Here is an 18,444-nt window from a genome sequence, read left to right as displayed (position 1 = left end):
GAAATAAGTGATATCTGAAGCTCCTCAGTTGCAAAAGCCTTGGCTGTTTCAGTCCTTTCTGCTCGTCCCCTGAGGAGTTATTCTGCACGTTAATCTTGGATCCACTTTCCCCCTGAAATGCTTCTCTGTGGAGCCATTCTCTAGCCCAGTCATTGCTGCTAGGAGGCCGATTCCAGAGCTCAGTGAGCACCTTTGGGAGGGCCGCAGCCATCCTTGCCTCCGGGCTGTCCTGGAGACGGGCCTCCCTGGACACGGGCTGGTCCACGGCCAGCCCAGCCCAGCCCAGCGCGGCCCGCCCTCAGTTACCAGGCATAGTCCCATTCAGACAACAGCTGGAGACCAGACACGAAGAGTTCCAGCTACAAGCAAATATTGCTGCTTCTTGAGGTTGAAACATTCTATCCCCAAAGTGTCCCTTTCAGCCAAGAAGAAACAATCCCCCATGGGGCCCCGACCCCGCCACAGGGGAACAAAAGCTTCCCAGTTCCCAGAGATGGTCTGAAGTTTCAGGCACACACAGCCCATGGGGAGAAGAGACAATCATGTGACTTCCAAGCTTGGAGAACAAGGTCGCTCTTGTCCAGCCCTTTTTGTCTCCACAGGAAGAAGAGCCTTTGATTGCCTGACAAAGGATGGGGCTGGTGCTGGCTCCCCACGGGCGGGTCTTACAATGTCCGCATCTCGAGGGTTTGGGAGAACAAGGGGACGAGGTCCAGGTTGGTGGCCCCCAAAGCCCACACAGATGGGTGTGGGGGGCTCTTCCCAGTCCTGTTTTAGGCAGGAGAGTTGCACACTCTGGCTGCATCCATTTTTCTGTGGCAGGCTGATTCAACAGCAAGGCCACCCCATTTGTTTTCCATCAGCCACCAAAACTATTTTCCTTCATGGAAGGAGAGAGCTTCCAGGAAAAGAGAGAGGATAAACACTCAGGTGAAGCTGGCCTTTAAGGAACCCTCACATTCCGAGGGCCACAGCGGGTGTGAGTGCTGGCTGCTGGCGACGCACGGGGAGGATAGCGGGCAAAGGGGCACTGGGGCTCCATACCAGAGAAGTATCTGGAATACCTGCTGTGCTGTGCCTTTTATCCGATACCCCTCTCTGTCCCCTCTCTGTCCCAGGTGGTAGACTTTGCAGCGGAGTAACACATATGCTGCCAGCAGCAAAGGAGGCAGCCGTCTGCACCTGTGTGTGGACAATTCATTTCCCGAAGAGAAGGTGACTACCAACTGAACTTATCAGACAGATTAAGACAGTTGTCAAACTTCAGCGAGCACTGACATTATTTAGGAAGCTTCCCAGGGATTCTGACTCAGCAGGTGGGGCCCAGTAACCTGCATTTTGAACAAGTACATCAGGGATTCTGAGGCCAGTCATCCAGGCAGGTTTCGAGAGACACATCTGCTCATGTTCTTTTGTTGGACTGGCTGGTGCCTCCTTTTCTTGTAGCCAGGACCGGCTGGGGCGGGGACCTTACCTGGCAAAGCACCTCCTAAGATTTTGGAACTGAGGCTCATACAACCAGCAGTGTGTGCCTGTGCCTGAACCAGTCAGGTCAGAAACTTGGCTTTGGGGGTTGCCCCCTCTCCTGCCCCGCCAGCCCCCCACCCTGGTCCTGCCCTCGACCCTGGGTCCTGCCCAGCCTCCTCCTCATCCGCCTGTGCTCTGAGACACTGTCCTCGGCAGCCTTCTGGAATGGCCTCAGACACACCCCAGGAGGTTGTCTGTGCCCACTTTTCCATGGACTGTGCTCCCTGGACCTGACCCTCTGTGCGTCTCAGGCTGCCTCAGTGTCCCACAGGGCCCTCACTCGACTTAGTCCAGACAGAACTCAGCTTGTTTTCTCTCACACCTGGCGCCACGGTCAATCTTTACCTCAAAAACTGAACCCTCTCCCCTCCCTTCAGCCCCCAGTCAGAATCCTTGGGCATCATTTTTGTTCTTAATCTCCCACCTCCATTCTAGAGTAACAGCTACCACTTTCTGAAAACAAACTATAGGTAATAACTCATTCCGATTCTATGAGGTACATGCTGTAATTGTTCCCAGCTGACAGATGAGAAGGGAGGCACACAGAGCTGGGTCAGTGGCCCAAGGTCATGTGGTAAGTGGTGGGGTTGGGGTGTGAGCCTCAGGCCCTGGCCGATGGGTATGGCGTGCTGTCTCTCAGCCTGGAGCCTCCCCTCCATCCACAGCCCTCTGCATCTGTCGTCTGGACCTGTGTGTGTCCGAGCCTCCCGATTGGCCTCCTTGCCCTTGGCCTTACCCCACTACAACTGTTTTTCCTTATTCAAGTAGGAAATGGTTCTAAACTGGGAATCTGATGTCATCCCTCTGCCAAAACCCTTCAAAGGCTGCCTGTTTCACATTCCCTGGCCGCGGCGAATGAATGGTGGGAGCTGAGTCCCGGCAGGCTGGCTCCAGGTCTGGGCTCTCAACTCCTGCCCCGGCCCCTCTCTCAGCCTGTCTCCTCACCAGCGAAACAGGGACGACAGCACCCACCAAACGGCTGCTAGGGTGTGTGCAGCGCCGGACAGGAGCACACGGCTCCTACATAGAGCTCCTACCGGGACTGTTAAAAAGAAGGGGAGGGGGGAAGGACTGTTGCTCTGAAAGGCGAGATGAAATCCACACGGGATATCACTACATAAGCAGTTTACATACATTTCTCACTTAATCCTCATAACCTTTTGAGACATACATACGATGCCATTTTACAGAAGGAGAAGCTGAGGCCAAGGGGTGGACTGACGGAACCAAGGTCAATTCAAACCTGGGTCTTTCTGTGCGCAAAGCCCGTGGCTCTCCCCGTGGCCTGCCCCCGATTCCGAGGTGCGGTATGTTGATGTGGAATTCTAACTCTCTCAGGTCTGGCTGGCTGAAGATCCACTGTGGGTCAAAGCTATGATGACACCTGAGGAAATCGGGAACCACTAACAGGAGAAACTGAGCAAACGGTGAGGCCTGGCATTTGCGTGGACCTCGGAAGAGCACACAGTCTGCCAGCAGGGCCACCAGCCTCGTTCCAAGGTGCTGGGGGCGCCCCTGTAAAAACGACATGCTAGGGGGCCCATCGCTGTTTCTACAACAGTGAGAATATTTATTTTCTCCAGACAGTAAAAATAACATTTTTCTCTCTTTTGTAAAAGTTAAGTACCATTACATTCCATTTTCTTAAATAACAAAATCCTAAAAATATATATTAAATTGTATACAGTGCGTCACACTTCATCTTATATTTTAAAATACATGATGTTTCTATTTTATTCTCAAAGTTGCATATTAAGAGCATATTTACAAATAAAGCCTTGTCATCCAGAGTCAAGATCCCTGCGGGAAGGTGAGTCTGGATGTGGGCAGGTCTTGACGCTGCGTGAACCCCAAAATGGCAGCTCCCTGTGCGGGAAGGGAAAGGGTCCCCCGCTGTGTGCTCCTGAAGACACATCCTTTCTGAAGCAGATTTACCTCAGACTTTCCTCCACTCCCCACTTCTGCCTTGTTGAGTATGTTTGACTTGGCAAGACAGAAGCCTGTGACATGGGCTCTGCTGGGGTCTGCAGGCAGCAGGTGAGGCCCCTCGTCACCCCTGAGCTGTCCAGTCTGAGGGGAGGCAGCTGCAGCTGGAAGGTTTAAGAAATACCCCGCGCCAGGGCAGCTAAGCTGAGAGACCTGGCCAGGAGGTAGAACAGTGAGGAAGGTAAACAAAGACACCAGAGGAAACAATCACGAAGTTAAAAGTTCCCAAGGTAGTAACAAAAGCAGACATCAAACACCAAACAGGAGATCCGAAACCCAAGAGGGTGGGGGTTGACTGGGCTGTGGGGTGGGGTGGGGAGCTGGCTGGGCTCTGGGAGACCTGGATGGCCTCATCAGACAAGGGAGACGGGGTCTCGGAGGCCATCCACTGATAAGTGCTCGTGAAGATCAAGTGCCCAGGATGCACGGGGCTTGGTGATGGCCTACGAGCCCTGCTGGTGCGTCAAGACGGCCTCGTGGGATCCTGAGGGGGTCAGGCCAGCTCCTGCCCTGGGCTGACAATGGGGCGAGTGCGTAGGGTTGTATGGGTTTGGCCTGAGGGCCAGAACAGCTGTACTTGTTAGTGCTTTGATCTTTGTGGGTTTCTGGCCGATGGGAGTCTTGAGCCAGAACCCACACTGAAGAAGTCACAGCAGCCTGGTTACCTTGCTCACGCCCAGAAAGAGGCCTCAACCCTGTCCTGACAAGGGGGATGTGGAGGAGACATCTGGGGTTCATGCCTACACCTCCTCTGTTCTGCAAGTAATTGGACACTTGGGGAAGAACATGGGGCGCCATGTGCCTTCCAGAGGGGCCAAGGACACTGTGAAAGGCGGCTAAGAGACCAGAGATCAGGTTCACAACTGGCTGCGGTGCATTTACCATGGAGGCCTCAAGATCAGCTACCGGCAGAGCTCCCTCCCTGATCCTGCAGTAAAGGGGTGAGGAGGGCACACAGGCCCAGAGGCCCTGTTACAGCCTCTTCCTCCTTCCCTCTATCACCTCAGGGCACAGGGTCTGGGCAGGATGCTTTCAAAGCGGCAGCCATGGTGGTCCCCAAAGCCCCTCCCCTTCCTCTTGCATAATCTGCATGTGATCCTTTCTCAGGGGCATGCTTTTCAACCCCTCCCATCTCCACTTTTCTCTCCAAAGTACAGATCTTTCCAGATCAAGTATAGGCCTCCTACCGTGCTCCTGGAAGCATCCCTCACTTCCTCTGGGACAATTTATTTCTCAGGTATTTACTTAGCCACAGGGGACCCTCTGTGGGGTGTTGCTGACAGGTTCCAACCAGGGCCAGGGCTGAGGCTGAGGTGTTTATGGAGGTTCGGCCTGGGACAATTTATGGCCTCTCCCCCAGCGCTGTCCTGAGGCTGGTTTGGGTTTCCTGGGGCTGCTCCCTGGACAGTAAGTTGATCCTGCTGGCAATGGGCTGTGCCAGGACCAGCAGGAAGGAGGTCACTGGGGCGTCACCAGCACTTCCTGGGACTCCGAATGGGCTGCTCCAGCTGCAGACTCAGACAACACACTGGCTGTGTAAGGTGGGCAGGGTGGGTGGCAGGGCCCACGGGATGCCCCAAAGGCCAACGGCCACAGGAAGCCCTAGGCAGCTGAACAACTGCCGTTTGGCCAGGCAACCCCCTCCAGGGGCTAAATTCCACATTCCCTTTGTGCTATCAGTGGATCTATTCAGGGCACAGGGCCCTTTGTGACTGCATACACCTGACACTTGGTTCAGAGGAGATTCCGCGACAGCCGGGAATAGCTTAGAGGGGAGACTGCACATGTCAGTGTATTTCCAGTTGTGTGGGACAGGCCTCTCCCTGCAGACCCAGAGGCCTGTGGACAGCTGCTCCCGGGTAATTATCCTTTCCAGATCAAAGTGTGAAGACAGCATCGAGCAGCTCCGTGCCTGCCACAGGCCTGACCCGGTACCTGGGGCAGCGCCCCTGCCCTCCTGTGGACACACTGCCCCATTCCCCCCTTCTCGTGCCCCTATGCTGGCCGGGTCCCACCATCTCCCCTGGTTGCCGGGTGTCATGTCGCCCTGCAGACACCTCCCAGCTGGCCCCACACGGTCCTCGGCCTTTCTGGGAGCAGCCAGGTACACAGATGGGTTGCCAGCATGGCGGAACCCCAGGAAAGGCCACAGCAGGCAGTAGCTTAGGGATTTGAGAGAGGTGGGCAAAGTGCTCCGAAGAGAGAACTGTGAGGACAGAGGCCCAGGTGCCGCTGGGAGAGTCACGCTCTGACAATCGCCCAGGCCTGGCCCTCAGAGGCATGGGCTGCTCTTCTCAGCTGCTGCTGACAAAGCCTACTTTTGGACGGATGTGGGGGACTTCTAAGCTGGAGAGGGCTCTTGCTCTCAACCGGCAGCCACTGCAGCTGCACCCGTCAATCTTAGGAGGCCTACCTTCGGAGGGTCTCCGGCCCCCAAAGCCTCCCTCTCTCAGCCCTCATGCCACTCCTAGCAACTCCCTTCCCCATCTGAAGGGCTGGGTAGTGCGAGGCCAGGGGCAAGAGCCCTCTCCCTGCCCACTGAGCTTTTCCAGAACTGCCCTCTGTCCCCATAAGAAGGGACAGAGAGGGCCTCAGAGAGCACAGGCTGCCTGCTGTTTTTTCATCTTCTTTTAAGACGAGGGACGCTCAAAGGAGGGACTGCTGGCGCCTGGGTCGCACTTAATGCTGTCTAAAGGCTAAGCCCCATACTGAACTGAGAGAATCGCAGAGAGACGGGGCCTGGCTCAAGTTCCACAGGACCGTGAGCTGCTCAGGGGCAAGGTCAGGTCATCTAATACAATGAGGAGTCACTGAGCACCTATAAAAGCTTTCCGTAGAGCCGACATGGATGTTTTATACAACCGTCTGCAGGCTTGCTCTGCTGATCACCAGGCCAAGGAAAGAAGCTGTAGAGAGAAGCCCGTGTGTGGCAGGTGGCACGTTCGACGTGATTTGGGGTCAATTCCCAGGCTCTCCCAGGTTGGAGGAGGCCCATCCTCATTCAGCACCCAACGAGCTAGGCCCCAGAGTCAGCACAGAGCACAGGCCCTCTTTATGCTTTGGGGTGCTAATGCCCAGGAGTACAGGACCAAGCCAGTCCCCAAGAGAACCTCAGAATTCTCCCTGTCTTAAACCATAAAGACCAGGAGAAAGCGATTTGTGAGGACAAAACAGAGAAGAAGCAAGCAAGACTCAGCATACACTACACCTACCCACCACCCTACCGTTGTCTAGAAGGTACCTGAGCCCAGCGCTAGACACAACCATCTCTGCCATCACAGCCCCTCTGTCCTGACACCCCCATTCCTAGATGAGAGAGACAGAGGTACAGGGAAGGCCCAGACCCCGGGACCTTGAGTCTCTCTCCTAAGTGCAGTGATGAAGCAGGGCGAGTCCAGGCTACGCCTGCCCCTGCAGCAAGGTGTCCCTTCCCGGTTCGGTTCATAGGATGGCGTTCCTGCCGAGGCTGACAGAGAGGCCAAGGGAGAGGCAGGGAGAGTCGCTCAGAGGAAACCACGGGTCCCCAGTGGCCTTGATCTCAGAGGGACCTCGTGTCCTGGGCATGGCGAAGGGAGCTTTTAGTCACTCACAAGAGGATTACGGTCATCTTGTTGACTCTGACCCTTAAGCTTCTTCTTAAAGATGGAAATCGAAGTAGAAGGCTCATAAAAAATGGTCCAGATTTCCCCCGACGTCCCTGGCTGACGACAATCCCTAAGGTCCCTTGAAGCAGGAACACGATGGGATCTGTCAAACAAAAACAACTTAATATTTCAAGAAGAACACGACAAAGCACCCAAAACAACTTACTGTCTCCTGAGATACCTGTACTTTCGAAATGGGACAATGAGTGAGGTGAGGCCTCAGGAAAGACCTAACAGATGCCTGTTGGAGGTCTGAAGGCCTATTGTGTGAATGAAATGTGTCCCGTGGGATGGAAATGCAGTAGCACAGATTCCAGCTCATATAACAAAGAACTTTCTAACTGGAAGAGCTATTCAAATCTGGAAGGGGCTGGCCTGAGACATTATGAGTTTTCAAATTCATTCTTTCTTTCTTTCTTTCTTTCTTTCTTTCTTTCTTTCTTTCTTTCTTTCTTTCTTTCTTTCTTTCTTTCTTTCTCTCCTTTCTTTCCTTTCCTTCTCTCTCTCTTTTTCTTTTTCTTTTTTAAATAGAACATTTCTTCAATGATATTTATCTGGAAGCCCACCTAGTTAAAACAAGAGAAAGCCAAAATCTCTGAAGCAGGTCCTGCCTTATTGCCAACACGTGCTCTTGTCCCCATGTCAGCCCCCAGGGCTGCCTGCTAGGGAAGCTGCAGAGGGACCCCAGTGTCACAAGGGAGTCAGACATGTGCTTTAGGGCCTGGGTGTGTGGCAGTGTGCTGGGCCCTACAGAAAGCCTCCTGCTCTCTTGCTGCACCTGAGAGGCTTTCCCAGACCATGTGAATTGCGACTTACAAAAAAGATATGCATAGATATAGATATAGATAGATATAGAGATAGATATAGACATGTATATATATGCATATATATTATATATAAATTATATACAAATTATATTATATCTCTTATTATATATGACAGTGAACTCAGTAAACATTAAAAAAGACATTGTTTCCACTGAAAAATGTGAGGTACAGGGTACAGAGGCCTACAAGGGCAGCCTTCACAAAGCAATGGAGGAGCCAGCATATCAAAACTTCTGTGGTGGAGGGCAAGTGAGAAGGTCAGGACAAGGGTGGCTTTTATAAGACACCAATGGTCAGGAAAGGCCTTGAAATAGAGCCTGTATATCAGTTATAGCTCAATAAACCCGGTGGGGGAAAAAAGGAGCAAGCCTGGCCTGGGAGCTACAGGAAAGACAGAGTCTAGCAAAAGTCAGAGCTCTTCTCTGTAAGTACACAAACATCAGTAGCATGAATAATTGCCTCCTTTCCTGGAAGGCGGAACTGTTAAACCCAAGTAGCAAAGTAAGGGAAGGAAATATTTTTTTCCTTATTGGTCAGAACGGAAGGATCTCTTAAGTAATTGTTTTTAAATAATTATGAAGCAATACATAATAAAATATTAGGATTCTCCTCCTAAGGATGTTTCCTAATTTCTAGAAGGCATTAGGAAATATGAGTGAGAGTGTTTTAGAAATCTTTGCTCTTATGTGAAGATTTTTTTAAGGGGCCAGCACAAGCCAAAAATTGGAAATTGTTGCTTTTTATGCCCAGACTGTTTCAATCCTCCTTGAAATCATATCCCTTGAATCAGGAGCAAACACGATCCCTCAAACCTCAGTGAGATTTGTCCAGTTGTACATTTCACTCTACAGAGAATGAGGAATGTGTACTGACTTATGTTGCCTTAGGACTAAGGGCTTTGGAATCATGTTCTGATATTACAATTGCTCCCAGACAAATGAAGCACAGCATAAAAGGAGATCAGAGCCTTCCCTTCCCGGAATCAGGCAACTTTCTATCATACTCACTTGAATGTGATGTGCAGAAGTATCTTTGCTACAATGGCCGTGACTGTAAGGATGAGAAGGGTTGCCAGGCCATATACTGTCCATCCTGCAAGTATAAAAGACAGAGCTTATTGGACCCGTTTGAGCTCAGTTTTCAGAAGAAGGTCTGTTGGAAGCCGCAAATGAACACTGGTAGCTCAGAAATGCAGGTGTGGCTGAGGAGCCCTCTGTAGGTGGGGGCAGCCACCAAACACAGCAGAGAGCTGGGCTGGCAAGGAGCCCCGGGCCTTCTGAGCACCTCGCCTTGCTCTCGAGCTCCCTCTTGGAGAGAAGCAGGCAGTGTGGGCCAGAGTGCATTCAACTTGGGAGTTGAAAGGAGTGATGTACACTGTGTCTTTACCACTGGAATCACTGTGCAAACACAGATGAGTTACATAAACTCTTTGGGCATCAGTTTCCTTATCTGAGGAATGAGATGTGTGACCCGTGAAATCCTACCGGGATATAAAAACAAACAACGCAGAGCAAGCACTGGATGGACTCTCCTCCCTAACCTTCTAAGGGGGTCTGCAGGGGAAAACACCTAGGCTGGATAACTACTAACGGTAGGTACTTGGTACGTCTTCCAGCTCATAAAGGCTCCACCTTCCCTGGCAGAAGAGAATACAGAGTATGCCCCAACCAAGTTAGCCACTGTCTCTCTCCTGCATAACTTTTCTTCACAGCTCTTGTCACTATCTGACCTGTTATTTTGCTTCTTGTCTCTCTCTTTGCACTTACAGGCCATAGGAGGGCAGGGATGTTGACTGCCTACAACAGCGCCTGGCACCACTGAAGCGCTTACATATCTTTTGAATGAATGAATGAATGAATGAATGGAGCTCTTGTAAATGCCAGTGAATTTAGCGAGCTACAACTTGGAGCTCCAGAAGGATATTCTCCAAGTGAGAAAGTGATGGATTAGCTGATTAATCACAATGTACGAAGACACTCATGCTGGATCTTTGGAGGGGAGCACTTTCTCCTAAGGACCAAGGAATCAAGCTAATGAGAGAATGTCCCTCAAAGGCCAGGACCGTCACAGAGCCAGTACCCACAACCCGCCTCAGAAGAGTGCTCTTTCTCTAACTGCCAAAAGCACTGCCCTCAAGCCCCGTGGCTTCCATCCCCTTTGGTGGTATCTGGGAACTGCTACCTGGGACAGTCTGGGGTGGGTGGCTAGGGCTGGTGGTGATGACATAGAGGACTTTGGAGGACCGGGCTGCACTGACGCTGAGGTTGGCTTGCTCCGTGATCACCTCAGCCAGTGTCTGGTTGGCAGTGGGCCTCTCCTGTGGCAGCTCTTCCTTGACGGCTGGAAGATCAAAGGAATTAAGTGAGAAGAATGCTGATACAGACAACGGAGAACTTCGGAGGAGAAAATACTGGCTGTGAGAAGGCGGGTTTTTTTCTAGTTCACCTGGGCGCGTAATTCTCTCCACTGACCCCACTAGCCCCAAAGCAGAACCTGTCAGGCTCTGGCCCAGAAAGTCACAGAAGGAAGGAGCTGTCAACTCCTACTATTTGACTGGTCTCTTTGAGGACACCTGAGCATGCTTTCTTGTTTTCCTTGCACCTCTGCAGCGATGGCACCCTCTTCCTAACTATTCACCCAAATCCTACCTGTTCTCAAGACTGTCCCACCTGAGGAGATGCCTCCTCCCTCTGAGTTCCTGTAGCACACACTGATTGATCTGTTCCTGACGCCCTCGGCATCCAGGACAATGACCAGGTCGCAGACACCCTTGTGTTTCTTGCGTGCTGGCAAAGAGATGGGCCTGTCATATGCGTGTACACATCAGAGTCAGAGAATGGGGCTCCACCTTAGGAAGGCTTTTTTAAAAGTTATATTGGGCTTTTCCTGTTGTTCATTTTCTTTTTAAAGCTACGTTTATTTATTTATTTTTTTAGTAATCTCTACACTCAACAAAGGGCTCCAACTCATGACTCTGAGATCAAGAGTTGCATGTACTTCTGACGGAGGGTTTAAAGAAAGATGGGAAACTAGTCTTTTGGGATAGGTTAGGATATTGAAAGGCAGGAGGATGGACCAAATGACCTTTTCAAAGCCTTCTAATTCTATCAGTCTCAGCTCCTTCTTTCAGTTCTTCTTTCAACCCTGACATGAAAATTGTCATCAGAACAACTAAAGTAGCAAAATTGACAGGTGTTGCCTCTTTCCTGTATCATGAAGTGTACACAAATTTTGAAATAGGAGGTGGGAAAACCTGCAAATTGAGCCTGTAGCTCCTGACTCACAGCCCCAGTAAGACCTGACCGGGGCCCTCAGGTCACCACAGTGTGCAAGCGAGCCTGAGGCACAGCCTGGAGGGCCCCGAAGAAGGCCGGGAAGGGTTACCTTGGTATAAGACAGCAAATCCCTGGGCTTGATTGATGCGATCAGAGAAGAAATACAAAATGATAAAATCCAGAGAGACGTTAAAGGACAGAGGTGGGCGGTTCCTCCCATTGAAACGGACCAGGACACGGTGGGTGTAGCCGTCCAGCAGCTCCACCATGTCTGCGGAATCCCTGATGTCGAACAAGGTGAAGTTGAAGTGGATGTGAGAGGCTCCTGGAACCCGGATGGTCCAGTAGCAGACCCTCCCCGTGGCGTAGGTATCGGGAAAGTCAGGGGAATAGACCACTGCGGTCATGGCCGAGTAGTTCCCGCCGCAGGCACCAACGAGAGCTGTGGAAGACACAAGGACACTGGCCCTCAGCCTGGGGCTCAGCCACAGTTACAAACAAAACTCTTCCTAACTAATGTGATCCAGTTTGGGACATTGTTTTTTGTCTACAAGACCAGACTGTCTTAGGTTTCAGGATCAAATCACAGAATGAATCACTTAAACCCTGAACAAATGACTTTAGAGGGTTTTGGTTGTTCTTTTTTTTTTGCCCAGGAGACTTTAGAATTAGCACACAGCACAGTGAGCACAGAGGCTCGGCCTACGTGGGGGCAGGACTGGAGTCAGAGAGTCTAGGTTCGGGACCAGCTGGGCGATGTGATCCCGGGGGCTGCACTTCACTTCTAGAACTCTGCCTCTCTCGTTTGGAGGATGGAGAGACCACCACCTGTTCCTGTATCACACGGATGCGTGAGGACAGATGAGACAAAGCACATGAATATGCTGGGGCCTCTTTGGCAGGGCAGGCACTTGATGAACTAAAGTCGTAAAAAGAGAAGGGCTTTACAGCTGCTCGGGCACTCCTGATACCTTAGGGGTGCAATGCTCACGTGAGGGTCCACACATTTATCAAGCAGGAGAAAACCGGCCCAAGATGTGACTTTCTGCACAGGGGAAATACTCGGTTCTGATTACTCTGTACTAAGCACATTTGGTTTCTCTGGACTCCCCTTTGGGGTTGGCGAATTCTCGGAAGGGGATACAACCACTTCACTGTATCTGAATGAGTGAAGCGTAAATGAGATCCTGGAAATGAAAGTCCCTGAGATGGAGTGTACGACTGGGATTTAAAAAGCAGGCTTAGGGGGAGTCCCACTTCCCTTCAGTATGTAGAAAGCAGTAAGAGAATGCTGCTCCTATCCGGACAACGAGAAAAAGCTCAAAACTCTTCCTTATACCATCAGAAAGCTGAAGTGTCAAGACCACCAAGAGAAGTGACCTCTAAAAAGTAAGAAGTCCTTCTGAGGAGAGTTGGGGCACACAAAGTGTTTCTTTTTTTTTTTTTTTAATTTTATTTTAATGTTTTTTTGTGTGTGAGAGAGACAGACAGACAGACACAGTGTGAGCGGGGGAGGGGCAGAGAGAGAGGAAGACACAGAATCCAAAGCAGGCTCCAGGCTCTGAGCTGCCAGCACACAGCCCAACGTGGGGCTCGAACTCACAGACTGTGAGATCGTGACCTGAGCCGAAGTCAGATGCTTAACCGACTGAGCCACCCAGGCGCCCCAAAGTGTTTCATTTTTAACAGGGCATGAGAGGAGGAGGTGACCACCAAAAAAAAAAAAAAAAAAAAAAAAAAAAGCAAGTAAGATGAAAGGAGCTAAAATGTTGAGCGTGGGCTAGCCTCTCAGTCTAGAATGAGCAGGGGCCCCAGACACGGTGGGAATCTGCACTCACTTGCAAGCAGTTCTGAGCAGACCCTCACCCAGTGCCCACAAGAATGACTGGGGTAGGGAAGGAGGCCAGAGTCCCCCTTGGTGGCACTTGTACAGGAATGATCACTGCTGTTGGCGGACAGGTGTGAAACACTGCCAGCTTCCTAGACCCTCCTCTCAAAAGAGGCAAAAGCCTCAAGCTGCTGCAAACCCTCTTGCTCCCAGGGCCACTGGAGGGGCAGAAGCAAAACCTGTTTGCCTCAGTGGAGGGAACAGGAAACTCCCTCCTTTCTGCCAGAGTAACCAGGCAAAGACCCACTGCTTCTGAGGGAAAAGCAGAGGCAAAGGCATCAGCCCCCGGCTGCCTTGAGCCCCCAGATCCTGCACCAATGCAAAGCAGAGGTCTGCTGCCCCTGAGAGATGGGATTCAAACAAGGCAGTGTTTGACTGCTGGCAAGAGAGGGGGTGTGTGGGAATGCTGAAAAGGCCCCACCTCTGAGGCCCAGTAATGTCCTGTCTAAGACTATGTATGAAGTAGGAGGGCAGGAACCCCCTCAGCTCACCACTAGCATAGCACCAAGTAATAAGCAACAGCAGTCTGCCATTGAGGGAGGGGAAAGAGGGTAAAGAAAGATCCCTTCTGTGGCAAAGGTATGTAGAAGCTACTCAAATCTGAGGAAGGAACAGAAACACTGAAAAACACCCCAAAAACCCAAAACCCACTGGTATCCCAGGCTCCACACTAAGCCACAAGACAACAGCAGCCTATCGCTGGAAGAATTTGAAGACTGATGCACACTCAGGGTAAAGACAGAAACAATAATACCCAAACCCAGCTCAACTACTGATATAATGGCTCAATCCCCACACTAAACAGGCCTTCCCATTTCTGTATACTATATATAGAATTCTATATACTATATAGTCAGTCTATATACTATATACTATTCTATATACTCAGTCTCTACTGTTCTTCTACACATAATGTATGGCATTCAATAAAATATGACAACACACATATAAAACAAGCAAGCAAGGAAGGAAAGAAGAAGTGGAAAAAAAAAGACTCATGGTCGGTAAAACAATCTACAGGATCAGACTCAATAATGATGCAGATGTTATAGAACTATCAGCCAGGGGCCACATGATTAATACAAAAAAGATCTAGTGGAAAAGATGGGCAACATCCCTGGCCAGATTGGAAATTCCAGTAAAGATATGGTAACTATAAAAAGAGTCACATATAAATGTTATAAATGAAACAATATCAGAGATGAAGAATTCCTTTGATGGACTTATAAACAGACTACACACAGCTAAGGAAAGAATCAATAAATTTGAAGATAGGTCAATAGAAATTATCTGAAATGAAAAACAGAGGAAAAAAAGAAGTGAGGAAAAAAACTGAAAATAGAATGGAGTCTCCAGTAGCTGTGGAACAATATCAAATGATCTAACAACTGGAGTTCTAGAAAGAGAAGAAAAAGAGAAGGGGGCAGAAGAAATATTTGAAGAGATAATGGCTAAGAATGCTCCAAAGTCAATGATAGGTGATCTAGGAATCTAGGCAAATAACAAGCAAACCAATTTAAAAACAAAAATCGAAAACAAACAAAACAAACAAAAAACACATCTAGATACATCATAGTCAAATGCTGAAAACCAAAAACAAACATAAATTCCAGAAAGCAGGCAGAGAAGGGAAAAGATTACGTATGGGGAACAAAGAGCCAACATCACTAGAAACTGTGCAAGTCACAAGGCAAGGGAGCATTTTTGAGATACATAAAGAAAAACAAACAACCTCTCAGCATAGAATTCAATATCCAGCAAAAACATTTTTCTAAAATGAAGGTGAAATAAGGTTTTCTCAAACAAAAGTTGAGAGAAGCCACTGACAGCAGACCTGCATTAGAGAAAATGCTAAAGGAACTTCTTTTGGCCAAAAGAATATACCAGATGGCAAATAAGAACATGAAAAGATGTTCACCATTGTTGTTAATTACAGAAATGCAAATTAAAACCATAATGAGTTGAGGCGCCTGGGTGGCTCAGTCGGTTAAACGTATGACTTCGGCTCAGGTCATGATACCACGGTTTGTGAGTTCAAGTCCCACATCAGGCTCTGTGCTGACAGCTCAGAACCTGGAGCCTTCTTTGAATTCTGTGTCTCCCTCTCTCTCTCTGCCCCTCCTCTGCTTGTGCTGTTTCTCTCTCTCAAAAATAAACAAACATTAAAAAAAATGTTTTTAAAAACATGAGTTACCACTGTGTACCTGCTAGAATGGCTAACTCTAAAAACAAAACAAAACAAAACAAAACAAAACAAAACAAAAGACTATACAAAGGGCAGGAGAGGATGAGGAGCCACTAAGAAGTCTCACGTATTGTTTGTCAGAATGGTCAGTTTGGAAAACAGTTGGTAGTGTCTTATAATGCCAAATACGCACTTAGCATATGACCCAGAAATCCTACTTCTGGGTATTTACCCGAGAGAAATGAAAGCGCATGCTCACACAAACACCTGTACATTTAGGTGAAGAGCAGCTTCACAGCATCTTTATCATAGACAGACCAATGTTTATCAATGGGTAAATGGATGAACAAATTGTGATAGATTTGTATAAAGGCATGCTTCTTAGCAATAAAAAGGAGCTACAGAAACAATCATGGGTGAATCTCAAAAGCAGTACACTAAGAAGACAGACATAAATGGTTACATACTATATGATTCCATTTATATGACATTCTTCAAAAGACAGAACTATGCAGATGGAATACAGATCTGTGGTCGCTAAGGGCTGGGGGCGGAAAAAAGACCGAGCACAAAACGGACAAGAGATCTTTTTGAGGTGATGAAAATGTTCTATATCTTGACTGTGTATTTGTTTGTCAAATCTTATCAAACTGTACAACTAGAAGGGCGATTTTTACTGTATCTAAATTACACCTCATAAACCCAAAATTTTTAAAAAGGGAAGCTGTAGAAAAAGATTTCCTGTAATCATCCTGACTTTCCCACATCCTGTGAATTTGCACAAGAAACTAGATACCTCAGTTTCCTTATCCATACCAATGAAAATAATAATAGTTTCTCCCTCGTGGGTTTTATAAGAATTAAAAGGAGTTGATCTATGTAAAGTGTTTAGTACAGGACCTGGCACATAGTGTAAGCTCAGCATTAGCTATACTACTATTATTATTTGTAAAGAATAAAGTGTTCAGTTTAAACTGATATTTCAACACCAAAAGGCAGACCTTAAACTTAGTACTTTTGATTTCCAGATGTGTGCCATGCAAACAGCAGACTCAGTTCAGCAATTTTGAGAGCAGACACATGACATCTATGATAGATTACTAAAATTCAGTGATAATTCAACAGGAAACTTGAAACTCAGGAATATAGTCAAATCTTATTTTTGAAGGGGAGATTGGCCTGACACATACAACCTGAGCAGGTGGAGGCCCTGGAATAGCCCTGGGCAAAACCTCCAGTGGCAGAATGCCAGTGTCTTCCTACCTTCTTTGATTTAGCATCTCCAGCCAGCCTCGGTATTAGCTAAGTCAGTTTCTTCAGGAATAGACTTCAGGCATTAGCTGGGAACAGCCAGCCTCCCCCAGATGCAGCCGAGTGGTCCGCTTCTAGATGCGAACGATGCTGGACATGTCGAAGGAAATAAACCCTAACCACATGGGTCCTAGCCATGAATCAGATTCCACTGGACCCAGAAAAGGAAAAGAGTATTACCGTATTCCATCAGTTCTAGGGGGAACATTTTAATCTTTAAAACTGGAAGGTATCTGTCAATCAAGGCATGTCACTGTTTAATTGGAAGAATTTTTTTCCCCTCAGTGATATGTAAAATGATGTTGCATCTCACAACTGACAGTGTCTTGGAGTCTATGAAATAATATTACTAATGCAATCTTGGTGGTCAGATTTTACTGGACCTTAGGCCCTCAATATTTTTCACCATTAATCTCTTCTCTTTCCACTGAAACAGAAGTTCTATGAGGGAGGGAAGTATCTCCATCTGTGGGACCTTGGGCAAGCTACTGAACTTTTATGACCCTCAATTTTCTCCTCAGGCAGATAAGGATAATAGTATCTGCTTCAACAGTATTGTAATTAAGGGAGGGAATGCATGAAAAGCAAATACAGTGAAGTGCCCTCTAAAGCTATATGTGCTCAACTAATGTTACAGAGTAGGAGCCAATCCACGACTCCCCTGTCTTTTCAGTGTCTAGAAGCTGAGAGGTACCCAAGAGGCCAGCCTGGGCAGCCTCTGTAGCCTACTCTTGACTCCTGCCTCTCTGACCTTTTTCTCTTTCGTTTTCTTTCTTTCTTTCTTTCTTTCTTTCTTTCTTTCTTTCTTTCTTTCTTTCTTTCTTTCTTTCTTTCTTTCTTTCTTTCTTTCTTTTCCTTCCTTCCTTCCTTCCTTCCTTCCTTCCTTCCTTCCTTCCTTCCTTCCTTCCTTCCTTCCTTCCTTCCTTCCTTCTTTTTTTCTTTTCTTTCTTTTTCTTTCTTTCTTTCTTTCTTTCTTTCTTTCTTTCTTTCTTTCTTTCTTTCTTTCTTCCTTTGTAATGTTTTAAATATTGTTTCATGTTTTAATGTTTTTAATTTATTTATTTTGAGAGAGAGAGAGAGGCCCGAGATGGGGAGAGGCAGAGAGAGAGAGACAGAGATAGAGAGAGAGAGAGAGAGGGAATCCCAAACAGGCTCTGCACTGTCACTGTAGAGCCCTCCACGGAGCTCGATCTCATGAACCTTGAGATCATGATCTGAGCTGAAATCAAGAGTCGAGAGCTTAACCAACTGAGCCATCCAGGCACTCCAGCCTCTCTGATCTTTTATTTGGTTCTGATAATTCAATAAAATTGAGTCCTAGGGGCAGCAGGAGCTCTGAATCTTCTGTTAGTGCTGCATTTACACACAGTATCCAGCCTACCTCAGCAACCTCCTGAAGCTCAGGAGAGTTTGCTGGAAAATCAGTCAGACAGACAGCCTACGGCAAATTACTTGATGTGGCAATGATGACAGAGCAGACAGCAGCCTTCATAGTCCCTCTCCTGAAGTGCAAACGCAGCCTAAGAGCCACTAGAGCTGAGGAGCCCAGAGCGGAGAACAAGAGGTACCCACTGACATTCTGACTGGGACCTGGGTTCCGGCCACACTGGTAGCAGAGCCTGATACGCTGGGAAACCATCACCTGGTCCCTTTCTCCAATCCTTAAAAAAAAAATCTATTTTAATGTTCATTTATTTTTGACAGAGAGAGAGAGAGAGAGAGAGCGAGCGAGCGTGAGCGGGGGAGGGGCAGAGAGAGAGGGAGACACAGAATCTGAAACAGGCTCCAGGCTCCGAGCCGT

The 18,444-nt window shown here is 48.4% G+C and overlaps 1 protein-coding gene across 2 annotated transcripts in view; it reads right to left on the bottom strand.

Moving 5' to 3' along the window:
• Window positions 1-3,072: 3,072 nt before the first annotated feature.
• Window positions 3,073-18,444, bottom strand: part of KREMEN1 (kringle containing transmembrane protein 1) — a 74,376-nt gene continuing 59,004 nt past the window's right edge. Inside the window, exons 6-9 of one of the 2 annotated variants that reach the window (XM_058693182.1) lie at window positions 11,369-11,701; window positions 10,163-10,324; window positions 8,992-9,076; window positions 3,073-7,260 (exon numbers count right to left, since the gene is read on the bottom strand). In XM_058693182.1, the coding sequence (XP_058549165.1) occupies window positions 7,092-7,260; window positions 8,992-9,076; window positions 10,163-10,324; window positions 11,369-11,701 (749 nt within the window). In that variant the 3' untranslated portion in view covers window positions 3,073-7,091. The remainder of the gene's footprint in view (window positions 7,261-8,991; window positions 9,077-10,162; window positions 10,325-11,368; window positions 11,702-18,444) is intronic. The other variant, XM_058693183.1, reaches the window with a different exon arrangement.

This window comes from Neofelis nebulosa, chromosome 11 (genome assembly GCF_028018385.1).
Source record: "Neofelis nebulosa isolate mNeoNeb1 chromosome 11, mNeoNeb1.pri, whole genome shotgun sequence".
In the NCBI taxonomy this organism is placed as follows: domain Eukaryota; kingdom Metazoa; phylum Chordata; class Mammalia; order Carnivora; family Felidae; genus Neofelis; species Neofelis nebulosa.
The sequence above is the reverse complement of the archived record's forward strand: the minus strand, read 5'-3'. Positions and strand labels throughout refer to the sequence as shown.